The sequence below is a fragment of the Amphibalanus amphitrite genome, unplaced genomic scaffold, assembly GCF_019059575.1.
Source record: "Amphibalanus amphitrite isolate SeventyFive unplaced genomic scaffold, NRLGWU_Aamphi_draft 000585F_arrow, whole genome shotgun sequence".
In the NCBI taxonomy this organism is placed as follows: Eukaryota; Metazoa; Arthropoda; class Thecostraca; order Balanomorpha; family Balanidae; genus Amphibalanus; species Amphibalanus amphitrite.
The window spans coordinates 39006-61942 of NW_024882079.1; the positions used below are offsets into that span (position 1 = coordinate 39006).

The following is a 22937-nucleotide window of genomic DNA, read 5'->3' on the forward strand; positions in this document are numbered from 1 at the left end:
ATGACTAACCCTCTCAGCCGGCGGCGGCAGCGCTGATGGCGCCACGCCATGACAGGAAAGGACTGGTCAGAAGACGACTGCCTTCCGGCGGCCCCCCGGCCACCCTGCCGGCGCTGAGCCGTCCCGGGGCGGTCGGACCGTGCCGGTCGAGTGGTCTGTTTATCTCTGTACGTCGGCTCTCAGCACGACCCGGGGAGCGGACGGCGGCGGCGGTACTGTTTGCTTTGATGTGAGCGAGTGGTCCAGCGCCTGCAGTTCGTATGCGTGCCGCACTGTGCGAATGTGAGTACGTCTGCGTGCGTTCTGCATGATTGGTGAATGCCTGTCTTTGTGCTGCCGCCTTGCAAGTGCTCGCAGTGTGCATACTGCTCAGTGCACGCACACCGTGTCATGTCAGGTATTTTTACGACCGCAAGTCCGCTTAGCGCCGGTGGCGTGAGCCGATCGGCCGGATACCGGACAGGTTTGGAACTGCACCTCTTGTCCGCTTCATAAGGAGGACAGGGACCACCAGACACCTAGCCATGACTCAGACCGACTCGCAGAGTTGACTCACGACGTCTCCGGGCGCGACTCCTCCCAGGAAGATCGAGCCAGCTGCGTTCGACTAATAATGGCCAAGACCAAACAGGGCCGGGCGGCAGCCAGCCTTGAGAGCCGCACCGCCGCCGGTTGCTGAGCTCATCGGCATTGTTCTCACGTACAGCTGACTGGCCAGCCGAGCGGCTCTCGAGCGGCCGGCGGGGAGCCCGAGACGCACATGTTCGCACCTCCGCGGGCGGCCGAGCACACCTGAATAGGATCAGTGACATGCAGCCCAACGAAATAAGCCGCAGGAGAGCCGTGAAGCTGTCACCCTTCCTGACACGTGTCACATCCGAGCGGGTGTCGATTCCGACTGATATTTACACACCTGGCCTTATAAGGCGCGTCAGCCGTTGGGAGTCCAGCAGAAGGCGACGCCGGAAAAGTATGCGCGTCGCGGGCGTGTCTGGCGTGCCGAGCCTTATCCTTCAACGGCCGGCGTGGCGTCTCACCCGTTCGCGGCTGTCGAGTGACCAGTGTGGGCGTGCTGACCACGGACGCCGAGTTTAAACCGCCGACCGCTAACGGCTGGTCTGAAGACGCTGACCAGGTGCACCGGGCACCGGACAGCGTCCTCCGCTCACCCACTCCGGGGACGATGAACGGCGCCGGAACTCCGGGACAAAGCGAACCCAGACGAGCGGACCGACGAGTTTTTCTCTCTCCAGGAATGACAGCACCACGGAGCGGGGTGGAATTCCATTCCGGGGTCAACCATCCTCCCATGACACATGGAGAGTTCCGTGACCTTTCTCAAGCCTTTCTGGACCAAATAACGAGCAGCCCATCGACAGCGACGCTCTGCCGGTAACGTCGGAAACTGCAGCTTCCCGTCGTTCTGCTCAGATGGCGCCAGACGTATCGTCGGCTCCGACGGCCGGCGGCAGCGACGGGGAGGGTTGGCAGCGGTCCTGGCCGAGCTAATTTTACAGCGAGCGGTGACGGAGTGTTGCCCCGCTCGGTCGGTAACGGCTATCCGAGCCGTCCCCGCGCCGTGACCCGAGCGACAGTCGGCGATCCCGATGATTGGACGACCGTCTCGTCGCTCACGACGTTTCTACTCGACATAATGAAGCCACGTTTCCTCCCGTCACGGCTGTGTACCCGGGGAGAGCCGTGATGGCGGCACGTGTCGCCGCTCTGTCGGCCGTTCGCACGTGCGGTGGGTAACCGGGGCAGGCGGCCGCACGTCCGCCGTCGGTCCGATGCACGGTTCACTCCGTTAAGGCGGTCAGAGGGCCGCCGCCGCGGCTGTATGCAGCCATGGCGTGATTCAGGCTCGGTGTGCCTCAGTTCGGGGAGGATCACACCGCCCGGGGACCTGTTGCAGAGATTAATGACCCGCTGAGGAAGTGGTGCCCTCCCACGGCCGTGCCAGAAGGTCATCAGTCACCGGTGGTTGACCGGGAACGGCGCCCCTCTCTGCCGGTCCTGCGCAGCGTTCTGCCCGTGACCTGGGGCACGGCTATGTGACCGGCCACTGCGGACAGAGTGACGGCCTCCAGTGACGGGGGCAGGGTCAGGTGAGCTGCACAGTCCCTGCTGCAGGCCGTCCCACGCCGCTGGCTATATCCCGTCTGCACGCAAGGTCGCGACGGCCACCGGCCGGTACTTAGACGAGCGTCGATTAATTTAGCTTTGCCAGCGGATCAGAGTGACACACAGAGCCGGACTAAGTCTGCTTGATTGGGGCCGTTTCGGCGCCGCTGCTACGCCGCCGTGTTATCACTGTAATCGGCGCCATGACGGACTCAGCTCAGCGCTGCCGAGGTACAGACATCAGACGGGGCCGGAGCCGGGCTCAGAGCCGAGCCGCAGGAGCCGCTCAAGGCTGCAGTCGGCCCAACGGCACGGTAGCACGCCCTTAAAAGGCACCCCATCGCTGGAACTGAGGCGGGGCCGCCGACAGAAAACTCTGCAAACCAGCACGAAATGCCCGAAGACGTGGGGCGGCCGCCCGATTTGGGTGCCGGGCCGGCCGGGCAAGGCGGCGGCGCACATCGCTGCCAGCTGAGGTGGCCGGCCGGCCGGCGGGCGTGCGGCGGTCAGTCCCGGGCTGGCTCAGCGCAGCTATCTGCCGGCCGGCGGCGGCGGGCACTGCACCGTGCACGGCGACCGCTCCCTCCGCCCGCTCCACCCGCCGCCGCAGATCTGGTTAGCCTTGGTTTTTTGGTCGTGCCGGACGGGTCCACCATCTATCTGATGCGACTGCTCCTCGGTGACTGGCACGGCGCCGCTGCCGCCCTGACTGGCCGGACCAGCTCGATATGTTGTCTTTGAACTGCTGAAACGTGTCTCGCCCTGTTCCGCCCCATTCCGGCACGACCAGTCCCCACCAAACTACTCGACAGCTGCTGACCGCTCCTCACCTGCCCCGTATCAAATATCCCCGAGTCTACCCGACCAGTGAGGGAGACGGCAGGTGCTCCAGACTGGCCGGTCCGGCCACCGACACTGCGCCCGGCGAACAAAGAGCCTGCCATCTTCCTGAAATCGCCCACCACCTGCAGCTCAGCCCGGCTGAGGGTGAGGGCCGAGGGCGAGGGGTGCCGGCAGGCCGGGACGGATGCCGGACGAGCCGGCACACCCAGCCAGCCGTCCCCTCCGTCCCCACCGCTGCCGCGGCCGCCGCTCCAGTCGGTCCAGGTCGGCCCCAGTCACTCTGGCCTTGGCAGCGAGCCGACACCGGTAAACCCTTCAACACGCTCCAGCTCCGGTCGGCTCAGGAAATGTTCGGACCGATTGTTCTGTGGTCCGTTATTTGGGCAGAAATATTCCGGCTCTGGGTCCAGTAGCGAAGCCAGCTAATCTCCGGAGCCGTCTCCTTATTGTACGGGCACATACTAAGAGAAGGCGTGAGCAAGGGACAACTCACAGCTTAGCAAGAGAGTTAGAGAGGGAGGAGAGAAGCTCAGGGTCACACAAGCGGAAAGAAGGAGAAAAGAAACGATAGCTCCCGCCACCAAGGAAGGTACGGATGACGCACTCTACAGGACGTTAACGTCTACCCCCTGCCGAGTGGACACGCAGCCTGCTATCTAAATTCTGCACTACAAGGCCGGAGAAATCCACACGCACATCGAGTCGCACCTTTCTCCTGCGCGGCACGGCTCGCCTTGGTGGCTTTTGTTACCGCCGGCGCAGCGCGCAGTGCCTCATCCCCAATCTCTCCCTGCATCGGCCACGTCTAGAGAGCCTCGTGAATCCTCGCCGCTATGCATGTCCTGCGCTCTGGGCCATTGTGTAACGCCGAGACATACATTCTCCGCTGGCTTAGCTCCCCTTCTGGCAGTGCCGCCGCTGCGCCTTTCGCGACCTACTCTGCGTATGCGCAATGAATCCTGCAGCCGAGCAAGGCGGATAAAACGGCTGACGCACACACGCGTCACATCTGGCGTTACTGGGGCAGCCTTCGACCTTCTGGAATCTTCTAAAGTGCGTCAGCCCGCGCCTGTCAGGCGCCTGATACAACACTGACCCGTGCCGCCCGACTACTTACCGAAGCTTGCCGACGGGCCGCGTTCCACCGCACCCACTCGGCTCACCATTCTGTTTTCGCATGAGCACGAGTCCGTGATATTTGGCGGCTGGTGCACGCACGGACGGACACGGACGGTTGAACCGACGAACGGACGGACAGACGGACGGACGGACGGACGGACGGACGGACGAACAGTGGAGAGACGGACTCAGACGAACCTACATACAGACAAGCAGACGGACCGGATCAGAAATTATATTGCCGACCGTTGTGCGATCGACGGCGTCCCTGTCAGAGACCCGCCCTTGATCCTCCCCGGGACGGTAATCAAGGTCCGATCGGGGCCGTGCGCCGCGCGCCCATCGCGTAATGACAGCGGCTCGTGCGCGGACCGGCGCGGGCCATGTGCCGAACATGGCAGCGAACGCTCCGACCGGCCGATTTGCATACCTTATTGAGACCTCTGACGCGGGCGTGGCGACCAGCGTTTGATGCATCGTTAGGGCATCTGCTCGGGATAAACGGTACGTAATTGAGGGTCGTGTCTGAGAAATTCAGCTGTATTCCGCTGACGGACGCGGCGCATGTCGGCCCTGATGAGGCGATCTTATCCAGGGCGAGACGAGGCAGCGGTCATGCCAGGCAGATGATTCGCGTGACATAACATGCCGGTCCATTCATCACGCCTACGCGGGGTCTGAGAGCAATGACTGACGCAGAGGACTTGAGTGCTGTGCGGTTTATGAGCTGCAGCGGCAGTCACGGGTTGTCACATTGCATATTGCCTCGCTGACGAATTTGCCGGCTGCGCGTCTGGGATCAGTTCCGGCGCGCAGAAGTCCGCCGCTCTGACTCATCTCCAGACGCGTGTGTGGGTCACAGCAGAGGCACGTGTGGTGACTGAGATCGAGCTGCGTGCGTCACTGCCGACCGGTCCTCCGCCCCCGCCCCCGCCCGAGCACCGGTGCACGCACACACGCGCGAGTGTGCGTGTGGGAGGGGTCGGCGACCGACCGCGACCTGGATGGGTTGCCGCCGCTGCGCCGCCGCCGCCGCCGCCTGCACCTGTGCGCCGCCGTGCGACACGCGCGCACTTAGCGGAACGACAGGGTTGAACAACCCGCAGCTGGTTTGGAGACGGAGCGGCTTAGATTAATGGCGCTCGCTCGCTGGAAAAATGCGCTGAGTTTGGCCGATTGAGCTTACTTTCGCCCGCCTGCGACTGAATAAACGATTTGCGGCTGTGACTCGAGAGCTGCCGTCAGACCGCAGAGCCGTGAGTTATTATCGAGACGAAACTGAAAGACAAACAAGCTCATATGCATAAAACTTCGGCACGTGATTCGACTAATTGATCACGTCTCGACGCGAGTGTCCAGCGCTATACAGAAAAACCGTCAAGGCTGCCAGCGACCCAGTTTCCCGTGTTGACAAACCTTGACGGTGCCAAGGTCCGTCACCAGTCCACTTCCCGGCTGCGAAGGTGCGCCGTTTCCCCGGCGCATCGGGCCTAATATGGCAGCGCACGGCTGCGGCGGCGGCGGCAGCGGGGACCGATCGGTCACGAGCCGACCCCATCAGCGGACGAGCCATGCCGTCGCCTCTCTCCACAGCAGAAAAACAGCGCGACACCTGGACGCACTTCACACCGATGGCCGCGCGGCGTGTCACCGAGCGGTAGACCGATGGCCCGTCACCGCATGACCTCCTGTCGAGCGGCATGGAGACGCCGTCCTCGCCCTCACTGATGACCTCACTCTGTTACGGCGGCCGGGTCAGCGGCGGCGGCGGCTGGCACGTGTGCCCGACCCCGCCGCAGTGCGCCGGCGGCTCTCTCTGGGCTGCCGGTGAGCGGTGCCAAAAATACCGCGCCACCGACCACCTGTCGAGGGGATCAGGACGCAGTCTGTCGGTCGGAGCATCCTTCAATGGACGGAGATCAGGGGCGGCCCGGGCGGATGGATGAACTGATGGATGATCGAACCGTCTGGCCAGTGGCCGGTTATCACCTCCCGCGCCGCAGAAGGTATGCGCAGCTCGTGCCGCGCTATGCGGTCTCGCCACTGGGAGAGCCCGTGGTATATTTAGCGCGCTCGGGAGGGCACCAGCCGCCGCCGGCTCGCGATTCGCGTGCCCGCGGGGCAGACAGCCGGCGGCGGCGGGGTGGAGGTGAACAGCCAGTGGGCACCCAGGTGACCCGACCCGACCGGTCAGCGCGGGTCACTGGGCCGGTGACTCGTACCTGACCGTCCAGCGCGCGCCAACGGACTGGTGTATTTGGAGTGAGTGAGTCAGCCGGGCGGCGGCGGCGCCCTTCCAACTGGGGCGCCCACCGCTGGCACTCGGTCAACGCGGCCAAGAGCGGAGCGCGCCCGCCGCCGCCAGGATCCCGTCGGTCCCGTCGACCGTGCGCCGGCAGTCGCCCTGCGAGGGCTGGCGCGCCTCTCTGGTGCCCTCCTGTGCGCGTCGACCGCCGGCCGGCCGCTGACCGTCGCTCTATTTTGACCGTCGCTCTGTGCCAGCTCGCAGCTGTCGCTGTCGTCGCTGAGGTGTCGTTCGGTGCCACCAGTGTTTATCTTTGTGTCGGAGGTGTGGCTGCCGGTCGGCGGCGCTCGGTGGTGCCATGTCCAGTCGCTCGCGACGCGTGTATGGCCGCTCGCGGACCACGGCGCTCGGCGGCGCCATGGAAACCAGCAGCGGAGTGGCCACGCGGCGCGGCTCCGACGCCGTCGAGCCCTCTGGTGGAGTCATCAAGAGCGGTCTCAACCTGCTACAACAGCTGACCTCGCGTGTCCGCGGCGTCTCCACCACTGATGGCGAGGAGAAGACGTCGGCGCCGGCCGCAGCGCCCGCCTCCCGGTCCCGGGCAGAATTCCGCTCCGATGTCGCCTACCACCCGCTGGTGTACAAGTACGCCAAACTGGACCGTCTGGGTCTAGAATCCACCGGCAGCAAGCTCGCCCACTGGGAGGAGAAGTACAAGAAGCGCCAGGGTGACGAGGACGGTCGAGCGCCGGCTCCGGCGCAGCATCGCCACAGTGACAGGTACGGCTCGCCGGGCCGTCCGGCGGCCGACGGCGCCCGTCCAGAGCGCTCCTCTCACCACGGCCCGTACGATGGTCACGAGTCGCATGACCGACCCAGCTCCCGACATGGTCTCTGGGAGGAGGAGCGGCCCTCCTCGCGGCACGGACACCGCGAGGAAAAGTCCTCCCGACACGAGCCGACGCGTACCACCGGCGGAGACAAGTCGCGCTGGTACGAGAATGCCGTTCACGAGCCTAAGATGCCCAGTTATCACGGGTCGTACGCGGCGCCATACGATACGGCCTGGCGGTACGGTGGCGGGTACAGTGGCCTGGGTGCTGCTGACCTGCGACCTGCCAACGGCACTCATCGGCGACGAGACGATGAGGTTTCCACCACCAGCTCGGGCTCGGACCACCATCCGAGCTCCGGTGAGCGTCGTGGAGACCATGGCCACGATCGGCCGCTGCTCAGTGACCTGTACCCTCGCCTCGGGGGCGTCCGAGCCACCGAGTACAAGGGCTCGGACACCAGTCTCAGCGCTGCGGCACCCGAGGGCAAGCCACCTCACCAGCCCAAGCTGGGCCGCTCCTCCAGCTGGAAAATCAGCGCTAAGGAGCTGGAGAAGGAGCCGTACCGCCGCTTCAGGAGCCGCTTCCTGACACAGACGGTGCCGGAAGGACTGGACGATCGGCTGGCGCACGCCGAGGACCGGCCCAGTCCCGTGACTGCCAGTCCGAGACTGCGCCGCCGGCTGGTGGCCAACAGTCCCAGTCTGACGAGGCCAATTGAACCGGCGCCCGTCCAAAAATCCTCTTCGGGCTTCTTCGGCCGCAGGTCCTCCGCCACTGGAGAAAAGTTGACGCTAAAAGATCGGCTCTTTAGTCCATTCTCTTCCAAAAAGAAAGTAGAAGAGCCGGAAGCAAGCAAGACCGTGGATGACTTGAAGAGAATGGAAGAGCCAGCAGTTGTTAAAGAAAGTAAGAACCTTGAAGAAGTGAAAGTGGAAGAGCCGAAGAAGGAGGCGGTCGCTGAGGCTGCACCCGCTGAGGAGGTGTGTGCAGCTGCCGCAAAGGAAACTGAATCAAAGATGAGCATTTCACCTGATGATGATGACGAAGAAATCCCTATTCTCATTCCTAGTGACGAAAAGATAGAAGATATATGTGAAAATAAGATTGAAATGTTGAAACTGACCGAATCAAAAGAAACGGCTACTGATAAAGTGCTCAACGAACTAAAAATTGACGAAGAGATCGATCTCAAGAAACTCCAGGACGAGCTTGACAAAGAAGAAAAGCAGAAAGCAGCGGTGGATGACCAAAAGAAACTGGCAGAGATGGAAAGTCTAAAGGCTGCTGAAGAAGAGCAGCGAATGCGTGAGAAGGAGGAACGGAAGCGGAAGGTGCTGCGGTCACGTCCGCAGCCGTTCGGTCCGGCCGCGGACCCCGCCTCGGCGCTTCTCTCCACCGGGGCGCCGGGTCTGGTACCGAGCTACAGCCACGGCTGTCTGCTGACCCGCGACCCGGTCACCCATCTGCCCATCGACCCTCTGACCGGGCTGCCGCTGGACCTCGACGTGAAGCCGGTGCTGACTGAACCCAACAATAATGAGCTCCTGGGCTCGCGGCGCGCCGAGTTCAACACTCGTCACCCGGTGCTAGGTCTGCAAAAGTCGGCCTCGGCAATTATCCGGCCCGCAGCCACCGAGTTGGGCACCGGTGTCGGCGCTCGCACCCGCCTGCACGACTACGACCCCACGTTCAGCGTGTACTCGCGACTCGACTCTGCCAGGCGCACGCCTCGCGCCTCGGGCGGCGGCTCGATGACCCGCGCTGACCCAGCCCTGACCGGCTCCAGCTCCAAGCTGGACGACGTCTACTTCGGCTCGGCCTCCGCGCGACGCTACAAGAGGATCCGGGAGGAGGCCAAGACTCGGTCTATGAACCCGATCCGACGGGGCGACACGCACACCAGACTCGCCGAGGCTGCCGCCAAGGTAGAACCGTGGCTTCTGTAGCTGGCAGCCTGCCCCGAGTGCCCCGTCAGTTGTGCGTTGGCGTGTGCTTGTGTGGGTGGTCTTTTCACATCAGTTTGTCTGGGTGCCAGTTAGTTGGCTTGAGCGCAACGCCGGTAGCTGGCAAAGCGAGAGGTAGCGCGCAGAGCATGTGGGGAGCTCGGGGCATGGCACTGGGTGCGTGCCACGCAGCCGCCAGCCGGCTGCTTCCGAGCTGTGGCACGCGACCTGTGCGGGTACCACGAGCTGCCTAGCACGCCGGGTGCGACTAAAAGCTGCAGGGAGACGGCAGCTTCCAACAGATCTTCAGTTCCAGGGACTGGATGTGACGCATCCAGTGACTAAAAGTTAAAACCCCACCCCGTGACCTGACCCTGACCTGACACTGATCTGACTCAGTGACAGGACCGGCGACACCCCGGTTACCTGGAGCGAATGTCACGCCCTTGTGGCGCTCACATAACATTGCATGGACATGCAAAACATCAAGGAGCAATGCACAAAAAGCGGTGTCATGCCGCCCGCGTAACTAATCGTGACGTTGAAAGAGACAACATTGGCCTACTTTTCGCCATTGGTGTTTATGAGTGTGTACATACATTTGCAGCTAACGATGCTTGTATTGGGTTGAGTGGAGAAGGCTGAATGAGAGAGGAGTGATTTTTTAGTGAGGCTTCATCTTGAGTGTCTTTTCACTTCATTTCTGTCTGTTCGTCCCCTCAGCATTGTCTCCTCCCCTAACGTTCTGCCTCTCTCGTCTTGGCAGTACTCGCACGAGCCTTCGATCGAGGACGATGCCGACGGACATCTCATCTACAAGAACGGAGACGTGTTGCAGAACAGATGTGAGTGTCCGCCCTGCCCCGCCCGTTCCGTCCTGCTGGGCGGGTCAGATCACGTCTGTCGAGAGAGGGTGTGTTCGGGGAGGATGGCGTTGTCACGGCGGGCGCGGCAGGGAGGCCCAGCTCGGCTCTGTCTGTCCGAGATGTGTCTATTGTCCGCATACAGTATGCCGAGAAGACGGCCTCATAAGGTAGACAGAGACCGAGTGCTGCTCCGGGTACGATGACTGTACTTATTCGTTCCCCGCCGGCTTAATTGGTACTCGTTCGGACCGACTTATGCGGGCAGTTTCTTTTCATTTGTCGTCTGGTTTATTTTAGACCGGTTCGTCATGCTGATAAAACAGCGCAGAGCCATAGATCATGGCATGTTTGACGTTATCTTTGATAGTCATCCCGGCTGCACGCTCGCGGCTGAGCCTCGGTTAAATCGTTCTTTAGAGGAGAGATCCAGTGGCGCCGCCGTGAGACGGGGCCTGGGGTTTAATCTGGACCACCGGCCGTCGCCGTTCACCGTGACGAGCGCCGGTGGGACGCATCCCCAGACATCTGTCGGGCCTTTCCGCTGCGCAAATTGCCAGTGGGCAACGGTGTCGCCCCGTTATCCGCACCATCGCCGCACCGATTCGATGACACGATGGGACGATGGGCGGGCGATGGGGCGGCCGGCGCCGATCCCTGCGGCTGATACCACTCTCACGCGCGGCCGGCTGCTCATCAACTGGACGTGCCCGGCGGCGTGCCCGCGGTGTAATATCATCTCGCGGCCCGGCCCGCTAACGGTCAACACCTGCAGAGGCAGCAGACGCTCGTGACCGGGCTGGGTCGGACGGGACTGACCGCTTGGCCAGCCAGACCGCTCCGATCGCAAGGCAGATGAGCTGGGAGGCAACCGATGCCGGCGGCGTCCCTTCTGTCCCAGCAGAGCCGGGATCAGCAGGCGAGACGAGCCGGTCTGCCGGGGGGCGGAGCTGAGCTCCTCTTCTCACTATCGGCGCTGTATAAGGTATCACGGGCTCAGCAGCCGACCGGGCCGACCGCCTGCTCAGGGTCTGCAGGTGACCGGGTACAGCTCGGTATGGTGCAAAGTGCGCGTCGCCCAGACGATTCTATCGCGTCGTCCCGGCCGCTGTGGAGCCTGATGAACGTGTCGGACATGGTCTGCACGCGCTCTGCAGCTCCGAGACGCGGTGCTAAAGGGGTGGTCGAGGTCGTGTGAGGCTTCGCAGTGGACAGATCCTCGAGACGTGTGTCACAGATGTCAGTCGTGGCGCCGTCCTGATGTCCTGATGAGTGCAAAGGGCCGTACTAACCTGTCAGTGGCCGTGGGTAGCGCCGATTATGGTACTTAGGATCTGACGTTAGCTGATGTGATCAGCTGTGGGGTGATTCGGGACCGACGAAACCTCTCTGGCGCGTGCCGACGGGCTCGCGCTCAGCTGACCTGAGTTCGTCGGTGTGACAAGCGCTGCTCGCTATTTTGGCGACCTTCCCACCGCGACCGATTCGGCTCCTCCCCGCCCGTCGACAGAAGTGTCGAGAGCCGCCCTTTGACCTCGGTCACGGGTAATAACGACCAGAGCCAGACATGGTCGTTTTCTGTGCGATCCCAACATACGAATACCTACGCATAGTTAAAACCGAACCACCGAAAGAGTTACAATCCATCACCTGTCGAACCACGATCGTATAACATTCGAATAGCTCATCACCTTGTCGTTACCCGTAGCGCGCCCGTGGAGGGAGCGCGTAATTACCTAATTCGCCATTTAGAGTCACCCTTCACACTTCAGTCGGAACTGTCGGAAATACATTCCGATCCTGATGATGTCTTCTCTATAATCGCCCACTTCCGCGCTCCGCCCAGCCGCGGCGTCCTCGAGGGAAGCGCGTCCGATGAGCGATGGACACCGCTCGCAGCGCGCAGTCCTGTTTACGGTCTCTGAAGATCAGCGTCCTGCTGTGTGGCCATGAGACGGGACGTAGTATCGCCGCCGGCCGGAGCTATAACACGCGCACATACCGAGCGATATCGCGACGCTGCCGAAGGCGCCGACTTCCCTGGAACGTTGAGTGTCTCCAGACGTGACCAGCGAGCTCCCCCAGTGGTACCGCTCTGCCACTCGCCTGTTGAGCGGCCGAGTCCCTCCTGACGTCAGGCGTGCCGCTTGACGTCACGACACCTGACAGGACGCCCAGAAATGCCGCGCGGTCGGGCGGCGACTATATTCGGGTGCCCAGATGAGCTGACAACACGATCGTAAATCAATATGAACCGTTGCATCAGGCTGCAGGCTATGAAAAGCGCCGGACTCTACATATGGATTGATCCATGTGTCGCGGGCACCGTAAAAGGAATGTTGACTTGTTGCCAACGACTGTCTCGTGTTTTTACCTCTCTGACTTGGTTTCTCTTTCGTTGCAGATCGCATCATGTCCACGCTCGGCGAAGGCACGTTCGGAAAGGTCGTCAAAGTCAAGGACCTTGAGAGGTAAGATATGGCATTGGCGCCTGTTTTCTTCCTGTCGCGCTTTGTTTACAACGGTAGCGTGAATATAAGCTCAGAGAGCTTGTCTAGGGGACGCGGACCGGCGTTGTTGCACGCTCGTTGCAGCTGCAAAGGGTGGTCGACTCATGCAGTCGGCCACTGGAGCCGTGGGTCGACCGTCCAGACCACCTCCCCGCTGACCAGGGCTGACTCGGCACCGCCGACCGCCGCGCCGTATTTGCCTTGGCTCGCTCCCGCGGTGGTCGGCGCTGGTCGTATCACCGTCGGGATACGACCACCGACGGCCGCTAGCTCGTACACTCGGGGGCAGATTGATGTTCCACAACTCTTTATCCACCGGGTTCCTATGGCTCAGCATTGGCAGCAGCCGCCTGGTACCGGTAGACTGTGCCGCTTCACTTACTTGTCAAGCGGCACAGCCTACCCACCTGTATGACACCGGTCTGGGTCGGTGGCTGGAAGGCGATGTGGGCCGCCTGTGACGTCAGCGCAGCGGTGAGGGCCGAGCCCGGAGGCATGGCTCGGGTCGGCGCGGCGCGGCGGCTGGCGAGGACTGGGGAGTGAGGTGGGGTGGGAGCACGGACATCGCGTGGCTGAGCGAGTGTAGAGTGTAGTTAACTTTCGCATCTCAAGGCGCCAATTATTCTACCTAACAATTGTGCTAAAGCAGTTGTTAAAAATGTCCTATCCCCAAGACAGCGCCTATCATCATACTTGCAATGCACATTACGACACACTTAAGCGTGGCAATGGGACAGCCGATAGAACTTATGTCACTCGTGCATCGAGGTGCGGAGCTATATTTTGTATAACATATTAGTATTAAGGCCTTGATCCAGCAGATTGGGGTCTATTGTTTCGCACGGCAATCGTCCAGAGACGTGGGAACTGGGGGTTATGAGTAGTGCCGCAGCCAACGCTCCAATTTAAAGCGATTATTACTGTTGCTTTAATATGTGGTCGCAGCCTCCAATAGCAAACCGTTCCAACTAGGAGCCAAAAAGTCGGCCACTCAGGGGGGTTCGAACCGGGCTTCTCCCACCGGCCAATTCACGACACGAGCGTTCATCCACTGAGCTACCGAGAATGGTCCTCGTCCGCACAAAACAAAATGACATCCACCCGCTGACCGCCAATGACAGTATTGTGACATTTGATCGCGTTTGACCGCGGCGGGTGGTCGCTGGTTTCGGCAGCTCAGTGGATACACGCTAGCGTCGTGGGGTGACCGGTTGGAGAAACCCGGTTCGAATTCCGGCCCAGGTGCGCGACTTATTTGTTCCTAGATGGAACGGTTTGCTATTGGTGGCTGCGACCACACATTAGAGGAACATAAGAGTTGCTTAAAGTTGGGACGCCGCGCTATCCAAAAACCCCAGTTCCCACGTCTCTGGACGATTGTTGTGCGAAATAATAGACACCAATGAGCTCAATCAAGGCCTTAATACATATCTGTTAAAAACAATGTAGCTCCGCAACTCGATGCACGTGTGATATAAATTCTATCGGCTGTCCCAATGTCACGTTTAAGTGTGTCGTAATGTGCATGGCAAGTATGATGATAGGCGCTGTATTGGGGATAGGACATTTTAACAACTGCTTTAGCACAATTGTTAGGTAGAACAATTGGCGCCTTGAGACGCGAAAGTTAACTACACTCGCTCAGCCGCGCGATGGTCCGTGCTCCCACCCCACCTCACTCCCCAGCCCTCGCCAGCCGCCACGCCGCGCCGACCCGAGCCATGCCTCCGGGCTCGGCCCTCACCGCTGCGCTGACGTCACAGGCGGCCCACATCGCCTTACAGCCACCGACCCAGACCGGTGGCATACGGTGTGGGTAGGCTGTGCCGCTTGACAAGTAAGTGAAGCGGCACAGTCTACCGGTACCAGGCGGCTGCTGCCAATGCTGAGCCATAGGAACCCGGTGGATAAGGAGTTGTGGAACATCAATCTGCCCCCGAGTGTACCTCACTGTCCCCTGTATCGCAAGTACGTACCAATGGAATCCTGCGGCAGCCTCTGGAGCCACCTCTGCGAGTGGTGCATACCAACAACCCACGACGTCGAATGACCGTCACTTTTTACCCCCACCGCCCCTCCGTGCAGTCATTTAGGGTCCTGTTGTCCGTGTGGGCCTTTCACTGCTGGAGCGCTCTAAGATGTGCGGTACTGAGCCTTGTGCGTTCGTTTGCAGGGATGACACGATCGCTCTCAAGATCATCAAGAACGTTGAGAAGTACCGGGAAGCCGCCAAACTTGAGATCAACGTTCTGGAAAAGCTCAACGAGAAAGACCCGCAGGGCAAAAAGTAAGTTGGGCGAAGTAACGTTCGTGCAATTCGCTCGTGCATTGTTCATGCGTTAAGTAACTTATTAGTAAAATACAACTGACATTGACTTCGGTGGGGTGCTGAAAGGTGTAACGATCCAACGGCCATTTACATAAGCCGAGTACATTTAATGGCGTCACGAGTCGACACTAGACGGTGCGCGAGTCGTGACTCGGATTCAGTCCGGCGACTCCGGTCGTGGTAGTGTGGGTATGTCCGTGCGCGTGGCGTGTGTTTGTGTGTTAGTTAACAAAGACGGCACGGGTGCTTTGTTCTTGGCTGGAGTCAAAACACAATTCTCCGGCGGCAGTGCGAGTAATCTCGGTCCGATCAGGCGTCTGGTGCCATCCCAGCGGAGGCGGGCGTCCATTTAGTGCCCTTGGCGGACACGAAATGGCCAGGAAGCGGCCGGCGCGCGCCTCTCCAGCCTTGAGCCGAGCGGCGACAAAAAAAGTCGCGCAATCGAACTCGTAAAAGCCGTGTACGGAAGTGGGATGGACGTGCCTGCACTGCGACGGTCGGCCGGCAGTGCTGGCGGTCCGATAGCATGTGACAGCGACAGCGGACGGCTGTCAGAGTCTCGCGGCCATAGAGCCGACCCGAGACCTCCCTCTGCCGGCGAGACCGGCGGGATAGCGAGGCAGCTCAGCGAGAAAGGTCTGGGCGGGTCCTCTCCTATCCACGAAAATTTATGTCTGGTTAAACAATGGTCCGTAGGTTTTTATCGAGTCCACTCGCTGTTAACGGACCGGTCCGTTGCTATAGTCGACAGCACTTCCATCGTGTGTGTTTAATTCGATTGGTTTCGACGCTGTTGCCCGTATGATGATCGATCGAACTAACGATGTCCTTTGTTTCTTTGCAGCCTTTGCGTGCAGATGCTGGACTGGTTCGACTACCACGGACACATCTGCATCGCCTTCGAGATGCTCGGTCTCAGCGTGTTCGACTTCCTGGTGAGTGTCGTCAGTCGTCACCATGACACGCCCTGACACATCTGACAAAGCTGACAGATATGCAAGACACCCGACACAGCTCACAGCGAGTCGAGTCGGAGACGCCCATTCTCAGACAAACCGGAAACTTATCAGCAATCGACGCCCAGCAGCTGGCGCTAATTTCCATAGCACGATAAGCGTCGGAGGATTTAATATGAATTCAAGCGTACTCATGTTACCGCTAGAGACTTGACACAAAGACAATAAGTTGCGTGCGTTCTGCTTATCGTTCAGTTCAGGCTGTGAATTCTTACCGACAAAAGAACATCTTGAAACTGGAGGTCGCGATGGCTATCGGCGGCGCGCTACAATGCACTTGTCCCATTTACCGCGAGTTCCAAGGCCGGTCCCGCGTGACGTGCCGCGCCGCTCCTCCGCTGACTCTCCCCTCCCCTCACCCCCCACAGAAGGAGAACAACTACCAGCCATACCCGCTGGACCAAGTGCGTCACATCGGCTACCAGCTCTGCCACTCGGTCAGCTTCATGCACGCCACCAAGCTGACACACACCGACCTGAAGCCCGAGAACATCCTGTTCGTCAGCTCGGACTACGACATCGAGTACAACCCCAAAAAGGTATGTGACGACGTCGCGTAAAACATCTTCGGACGCGACGTTCATTGCACACCGGTTACCAAATACTATATTAGGAATAGTTGGCGACAGTTGTCACATGTATTACCTTCAAAGTTATGAAGGTCATTCCCGAGCTGACATAACAGCTGCTATCAGTCGGTCACGCCTCTTGTCTGAATGATTAGCTTCTGTTTCTGGGGAGTGTGTTCTCTCGAGCCAGTCAGAAAGGCAGACGAGTAGACGGCCCGACAGACAGAGCCGGGCCACTGCTCACGTAAACACTGTTTTGCCGACAACAAAACAGGGGCGCGGCCATTGTTCCTTGTGCAGCGCCGCGAGACGAATGAATTGCACGTTAGTTAGTCTCGCTTACGTGGACGCTGTCGGACGCAGCTTCCATTCTTTGTGCTCGCCAACAACAAATCAACATTTTCGCCAAGGTCGCAGAGCAGACGTTTTGAATACAAACCCTCGTAACTTTGAGACCAGCATGCTAGCCTTCTCCTAAAAGAGACTTGGAGCCACGTTTCTTCCGCCTACTCTCCAATGCATGCGCTAGGTCGGATGTTAGCTTTGTTTCCCACCGTAGGATGGCGAGTGTTCACAGTGGCACCCTGCTGTGCACAGCATGGTACATGTTGGCCATTAGTGATCCGAACATCACATGACCCACGGTGGACCGGCCGAACCGACCGGAGCGATCCTGGCGGCGAGAGAGCAAAGCGTGGCCTCTCAGATTGGAGTCTGCTGGATAATTACTGATGAGAAATGAAGAGCCGACCATGATGTAAACTCCTTAACGACTATGTCCACACAATCGGTAGATATGATACCTGGTAGGTCGGTAGCTTAATCTACATGTGGTTGCTTCTTCAGACCTGGCCTTATAATACAGTGTGTTGACCGGGGTATTTAGGTATCCTTTTGTATGATACCATGTATGTATTACTGACAGAATGTCTATCGCCTGTGTTCACAGAAGCGGGACCTGCGCGTGGTCAAGGACTCAGAGATCCGGCTGATTGATTTCGGGAGTGCCACCTTCGACCACGAGCACCACAGCACGGTGGTGTCGACTCGCCACTACCGGGCGCCCGAGGTGCTGCTTGGTGAGTACCCTTCCCTGAGGATGACCTCTGCGACCCCGTGATCCCTGACTGCGCTCCATCTTGATCACCTCGGTCACCCCGCAACGCGGCGATGTTATACAAGCGTCGGCTATCGTGTGGAAGTAGAGGAGAGGGGATTGGAACACAGGCTTGAAGTGGACGGCTGCTTCTGTAGATCAGTTTTCATAGCCGCTGACAAGACAGATCGGTGGGATAACGGATGGCACTGATAGCACAAAGTCAACACGGCGATTTCGGAGTGATCGCGATAGTCACTCCAGCAAGGAGCTCTCGAATCTATGCTCACTGTTCGCTGTTTTATCGTGTGATTCATTCAGTAAACGATGTCTTATCTGGCACTTACATCGACTGAGTCATTTTATGTGAGCAAGTTGTCTACAATGTATGATGAGTAATCGTGCCTACACATTTGATGCAAGAGAAATTTTGAAGACTTTCACTGTCATAGTTGACAGATTAACACTGCACTTGTTTCTGATGAGGATTGCTCAAGAGGCTCAAGGGGAATTAAAACTGTCGGAGAGCTCATGAACGGTGTAAAAGACTATGTCGACCATAATCGCCACCTCAGCGTGGCTCGATTATGACGTAAATTAGACAAACCGCCGGCTAATGAGCCCTGTGGAGAGAGCTGGCGCAGGAGTTCGTCTCTCACGCTGCCTCCAGCCCTCACGACACGCGGTGGCCTGGGGAGAGCACCCAAACACTGTCGTACACTCGTCGGCGGCTGCATGCCGAGCCTCACGCGTGAGAGAAAGCCCTCGGTGCGGCGGGTCGGCTGACGGGGCGACTTTCCCGCACCGTAGTATCGACCGAGGGGAGACTGGCGTTATGCCGCTAATGATGGACAATGCGATGCGCGGTGCTGGTCTGCAGGGTCGGAGCGGACCACTCCCTGCCCCGAGGCGCAGATACCGTTTCACCGGCGAGACGCCACCCGCGCCGTCACCCCACCTTGTATCGGGCGGGCTGGCGGCTCGGCCCTGGTCCGGACAGCGGAATTCACAATCGTCAGTCTTGTCAGACTACACATTTTGGGCGTTAGTCTGCTTGGATACATTGGCGCCAGGCAGCTATCAGTGTGGATTCCTACTGTCTGTTCTGACCAGTCTCTAGGAACAAACTGTCGCCACAGACCTCAATATCATACCAGAACGTCCCGCCGCTGACCGCTCGGGGTCTGCTCGAGCCGCGGTTCCCGGTCGGTCCCGGCTATCGGTGGGACGTCCGCCGGAACGGCATTGACACGTGTTTTCCTCCGGCGGCCGCGGGCGACGTCACGTGATCCACTGTGACGGTCCTCCTACAGAGAACGGCGACATCACGTGACTGCGGTGGTCAGTGACTGTGCTAGTCACGTGGCCTTCGGAGCCGTTATCGCCTGTGCCGCCGGCGGCGCTGCACATTGTCTAAGACTACTCAGTAGTGTGTGCAGTGTCGATCGGAGGACACAGCGACGACTCGCCATGGACGGTGCCAACATCGTGGAGCGCATGAAGCAGCGCTTCGAGCAGCTGGACCACCGCGCTGCTGAGGAGCAGATACCACCGTCCCGTAACCGGCTTGGTCATCCGCAGCACGGGCAACAGCACGATCTGCATCGCCAACAGCACAGCCAGCAGCATCAGCCGGCTCTGCTGGGCTCTAGAGGCCTCACCAAGCCTCCGCCACCGCCAGTGCCGCAGACGAAGGGAGTTTTCAGGCCTGTGAAACCTGCTGAGGCGCCCCCTTCACAGCCTGTGCCTGTACCGCCGCGGTCTCCGGTGCCTGCAAGGTCTGCTGCACTGGGCCACGTGCCCGTACGTTCGCGGTCGCCGGTGCATTCGAAATCTCCGATTACAGGTCATGTGGCTGCTCCTTCGCGGTCTCCTGTACATCCCAGCAGGTCCCCTGTACCTCCCAGCAGGTCCCCTGTACCTCCAAGGTCTCCTGTACCTCCAAGGTCTCCTGTACCTTCAAGATCCCCGGTACCTTCAAGGTCTCCAGTGCCGCCCCAAGTGCCGGTTCCTGTGAATACCTCCACTCTTGAGCCACAGAACATTTACAATGAGCCCACCGAGGAAGGGACTGAACCTCACGACATGCCAGGAATGACCGCATCGGTTGGAGTTGTGAGCCAGCACGCTGTGCATGAGCCGGATGAAGACATATATTGTGTTCCAGTGGAGGAGATTGGAGGAGAGTATGCGAACTCGTTTGCCCAGCCTGATGGGCAGCCCGGATACGTTGGAGCAGGAGATGAGTTCTTCTCAGATTCAGAGGAGTGGACGGATTACAGCGATGACTTCGAAGAGGAGCCTGTTCCAGAGCCGCAGCCACATCAGCAGCAGCTCGCTCCCGAGCCCCCACCACCTCCTTCCTCCCTACCACCACTGCCGCCATCCCGGGCGCCTCCGTCCGGCCTGGGGGCTCCTCCCCCGCTACCGGGACGACTGCCACCCGCCAGTATCGCCTCTAGGCCACTTCCGCCGCCACCAGTATCTCCAACACTGAAACCGCCTTCACCACCCCTGCGTCCGCCAGCATCCGCCAGCGATCAGCCAGGACCTCCTCCAGCTCTTACAATCAGCTCGCACGGCTGGTTCCACCCAGTCGACCGAGCCGCCGCGAGGTCCCTGCTCGAGCACGCTGGCGACGGGTCCTTCTTGGTGCGTCCCACTCGGCGTGGCGGTGCAACAACGCCTTACGCTCTAACGCTGCGTCACGCGGGACGAGAAGTGAACCTGATCGTACGCCAGCGACCGGACGGGCGGTACGCACTGGGCTCAGAGAAACCAGAGGAAGTCAGCTTCGGCTCTGTGGAGGAGATGATCGGGCACCATCAGAGGGAGCCGCTGGCTCTGGCCGACGGTTCGCTCGTTTGCCTCGGTCGGTACCCGGGCCAACAGTGACCTGCGCGGGCCAAGGTGACCTACGAGACGTCTGGTGGCCGTCGCGCGAACTGAGGTCCGGAAAGGAATGTGTGTGATAGGAATCGAGTGCTGTGGATGTAGAGTGCTGATGAAACGATAGACTGTGCATCACGCCGACGGTTTTGTCGGCGTGATGGTGACTGCACTGTACAAGACTGGATATGCGTGTGTGAACGTGTGAGGCGAAGCTTAGAGTTTGCACACAACCGAAGGCTGTGAAAAAGTCTGCATTGTTCTTGTTTGGAATAACAAGTCAGTTAGAGGTGACTGCTACAAACAAGGACGCCTAATAACATTCACTGTGCTTTGTGCAGTGATTATAGCGGACTCTTCTCCATATTTGGTCGTGCCGTGAGCCGGTTGCCGTTATAGCGCTGCCGGACGTTAGTCCGTCTGTATACCCTCCCAGACTCTCTTACCGGATCTTACACGAACGTCCGTCCGTGTTGCTTGTTTAACGGCGGACCCTGACATCGCATGACCGCGCCGTCTCAGAGCTCCCAGCCAGGTTAGCGATGAGCACCGATGACTAAGTGCTGATATCATTAATACCAGCGGCTAGATTTGACCAGCGCCGGCGACCGCCACAGATGATGAGTTTCTTTACCCTTTTTAGATGAACTGCACTAATTTACTTCGTCGGCCATACAGCACGGAATATAATTTACAGGGATTAAATATTGCTCCTGGTGACCATGTCAATCAATGTTTTGATGAATCGTCTTTGTTACCTGTCGCTAATGCTGACGTTTATCTCTGTCCGTTTCAGAGCTGGGCTGGTCGCAAACTTGTGACGTCTGGAGTATTGGCTGCATCCTGTTCGAGCTCTACCTGGGCTTCACCCTGTTCCAGACCCACGACAACCGCGAACATCTGGCCATGATGGAGCGCATCCTGGGCCCGGTGCCGTACAGGTGAGCAACCACACATCACCGGGAGCGTACGGATGTCTTGTAAAGTGAATTTAAATTGAGTCGCTGTAGTTTGAGTGCCGGGCTGGCGTTGGTCCCACTGCGGTAGCCTGCACGTCGTGACGGGCGGGCGCGAGCAGCGGGCGGTGGTTATACGAGCGTCCGAGCGAACTCGGCTGCCGAACGCTCCGATCGGGCGATACAGGCTCATGTCGGCGATGCAGCCCGCCCCAACTGGTCTTTGCATGTCAGATTATGCAGCCGTTTTTATACCGCGGGCGCTGTTGCCATCGGGGAAGGCGGGGGTTGGATTTTTGCGGCTGCAGCCGCGGTGTTGTTTTGGCGACTGGTCAGCCGCACGTGTGCCGACTGCCGTGCAAATCCAACAAAGCCGGCCGGGGCCGGCCGTTGCATGGTAGCGCGGGATCAGTCTCGGCCTAAGTAGCTCTCGTTCGTGCCCTGCTGGTGGGTTTCTTTGGCACTGCCCGGCGCCAGCGCGATCGCCGGTCCTGTTCTAATTGTCATTCTGCGGACGCGATTGAGTGCGTTGCGTGCGGCGCACCTCTCGGCGTCAAGTGCTGATCGCTGTTCAAAGCTCGCGTTAGCGAGAGAGCCCGGTCGTGAACAGCTCGATCACGCTGGCCGCCGATCGCTTCATGTTCAATAAAAGCGGCGCGCGCGGGGCGGCGCGGCCCGGCGCAGTCACGCGGCGGCTGACCCGGACAGGGAGGTTACCGAGATTCGTCGTGGGACCGCCGTCCACCGTGGGAGAGTGAGTGCGACCACCGCGACTTTCTCCTGACCCCGGCCCACCCCGCCTCTGTTGCAGGATGAGTCAAAAGACGAAAACCAAGTACTTCTACCGCGGCCGACTGGACTGGGACGAGAAGACCTCTGCGGCCCGCTACGTCCGGGAAAACTGCAAACCCCTGAAGGTGAGCAGCTGACGTCACGGCTTTCCGCCGCCCTGTCGCCTTCAGGGTTTACCAAAACGGCCGACAACGGTAGTTCGACACGGCATCGTATTTTTTGTCGGCTATAAACCACGCCGATTAATGGTGATCTCACTTTCAGTTAATGTTAAATCGTGACATTGAAATATTGAAGGGCATGTCCGCTTGGAAACCACACGAAGCGCGGAAACTGCATGCAAACATATAAACGATTTCCTAAACTAAGGGCACTGGACACTTGGACATTGAACAAAGTGGGTTGATTATATAATCACCAAAAGACATATCACAGACAAACGAGAGCTTGTGTTTTATGTTCGCTTTTTTGCCGGTCTGTCGTACCGTCACGGTCACGGCTAGGGAATCCATCCCTGTTCTTTGTGTTGTTTTCGTGTTCAATGTCCACTCAGGGACTGACTAAAGCCGAGGTTTATCCGTGTTGACTGAAAGTTCCGCCGTTTGTGGGGAACGCTTACCGATGGCTTTATTAGAGCTCGCTAGTCGCTACCGCCTGGACTCCGTCTAAACACGGAAGGTTTGTCTGACATGTCTGCTGATTGCTGAGACCAGACACAGACCGGGTACAAACACTGACTCAGCGCCATGCGGTGACAGCGGTCACACCCGTGATCACGGGTCGTAGGTCACGGGACTTAGGTCGTAC

At 59.5% G+C, this 22937-nt stretch overlaps 1 protein-coding gene across 2 annotated transcripts in view; it reads left to right on the plus strand.

Moving 5' to 3' along the window:
* The window catches only part of LOC122394327 (dual specificity protein kinase CLK2-like), a 44346-nt gene that overhangs the window by 19718 nt on the left and 1691 nt on the right, over nucleotides 1-22937 (plus strand). Inside the window, exons 1-9 of one of the 2 annotated variants that reach the window (XM_043391111.1) lie at nucleotides 6244-9092; nucleotides 9877-9955; nucleotides 12378-12444; nucleotides 14657-14770; nucleotides 15657-15747; nucleotides 16197-16367; nucleotides 17347-17476; nucleotides 21179-21323; nucleotides 22150-22255. In XM_043391111.1, coding sequence (XP_043247046.1) covers nucleotides 6690-9092; nucleotides 9877-9955; nucleotides 12378-12444; nucleotides 14657-14770; nucleotides 15657-15747; nucleotides 16197-16367; nucleotides 17347-17476; nucleotides 21179-21323; nucleotides 22150-22255 — 3306 coding nt within the window. In that variant the 5' untranslated portion in view covers nucleotides 6244-6689. Of the gene's footprint in view, nucleotides 1-6243; nucleotides 9093-9876; nucleotides 9956-12377; nucleotides 12445-14656; nucleotides 14771-15656; nucleotides 15748-16196; nucleotides 16368-17346; nucleotides 17477-21178; nucleotides 21324-22149; nucleotides 22256-22937 lie in introns of those variants that run through there. The other variant, XM_043391112.1, reaches the window with a different exon arrangement.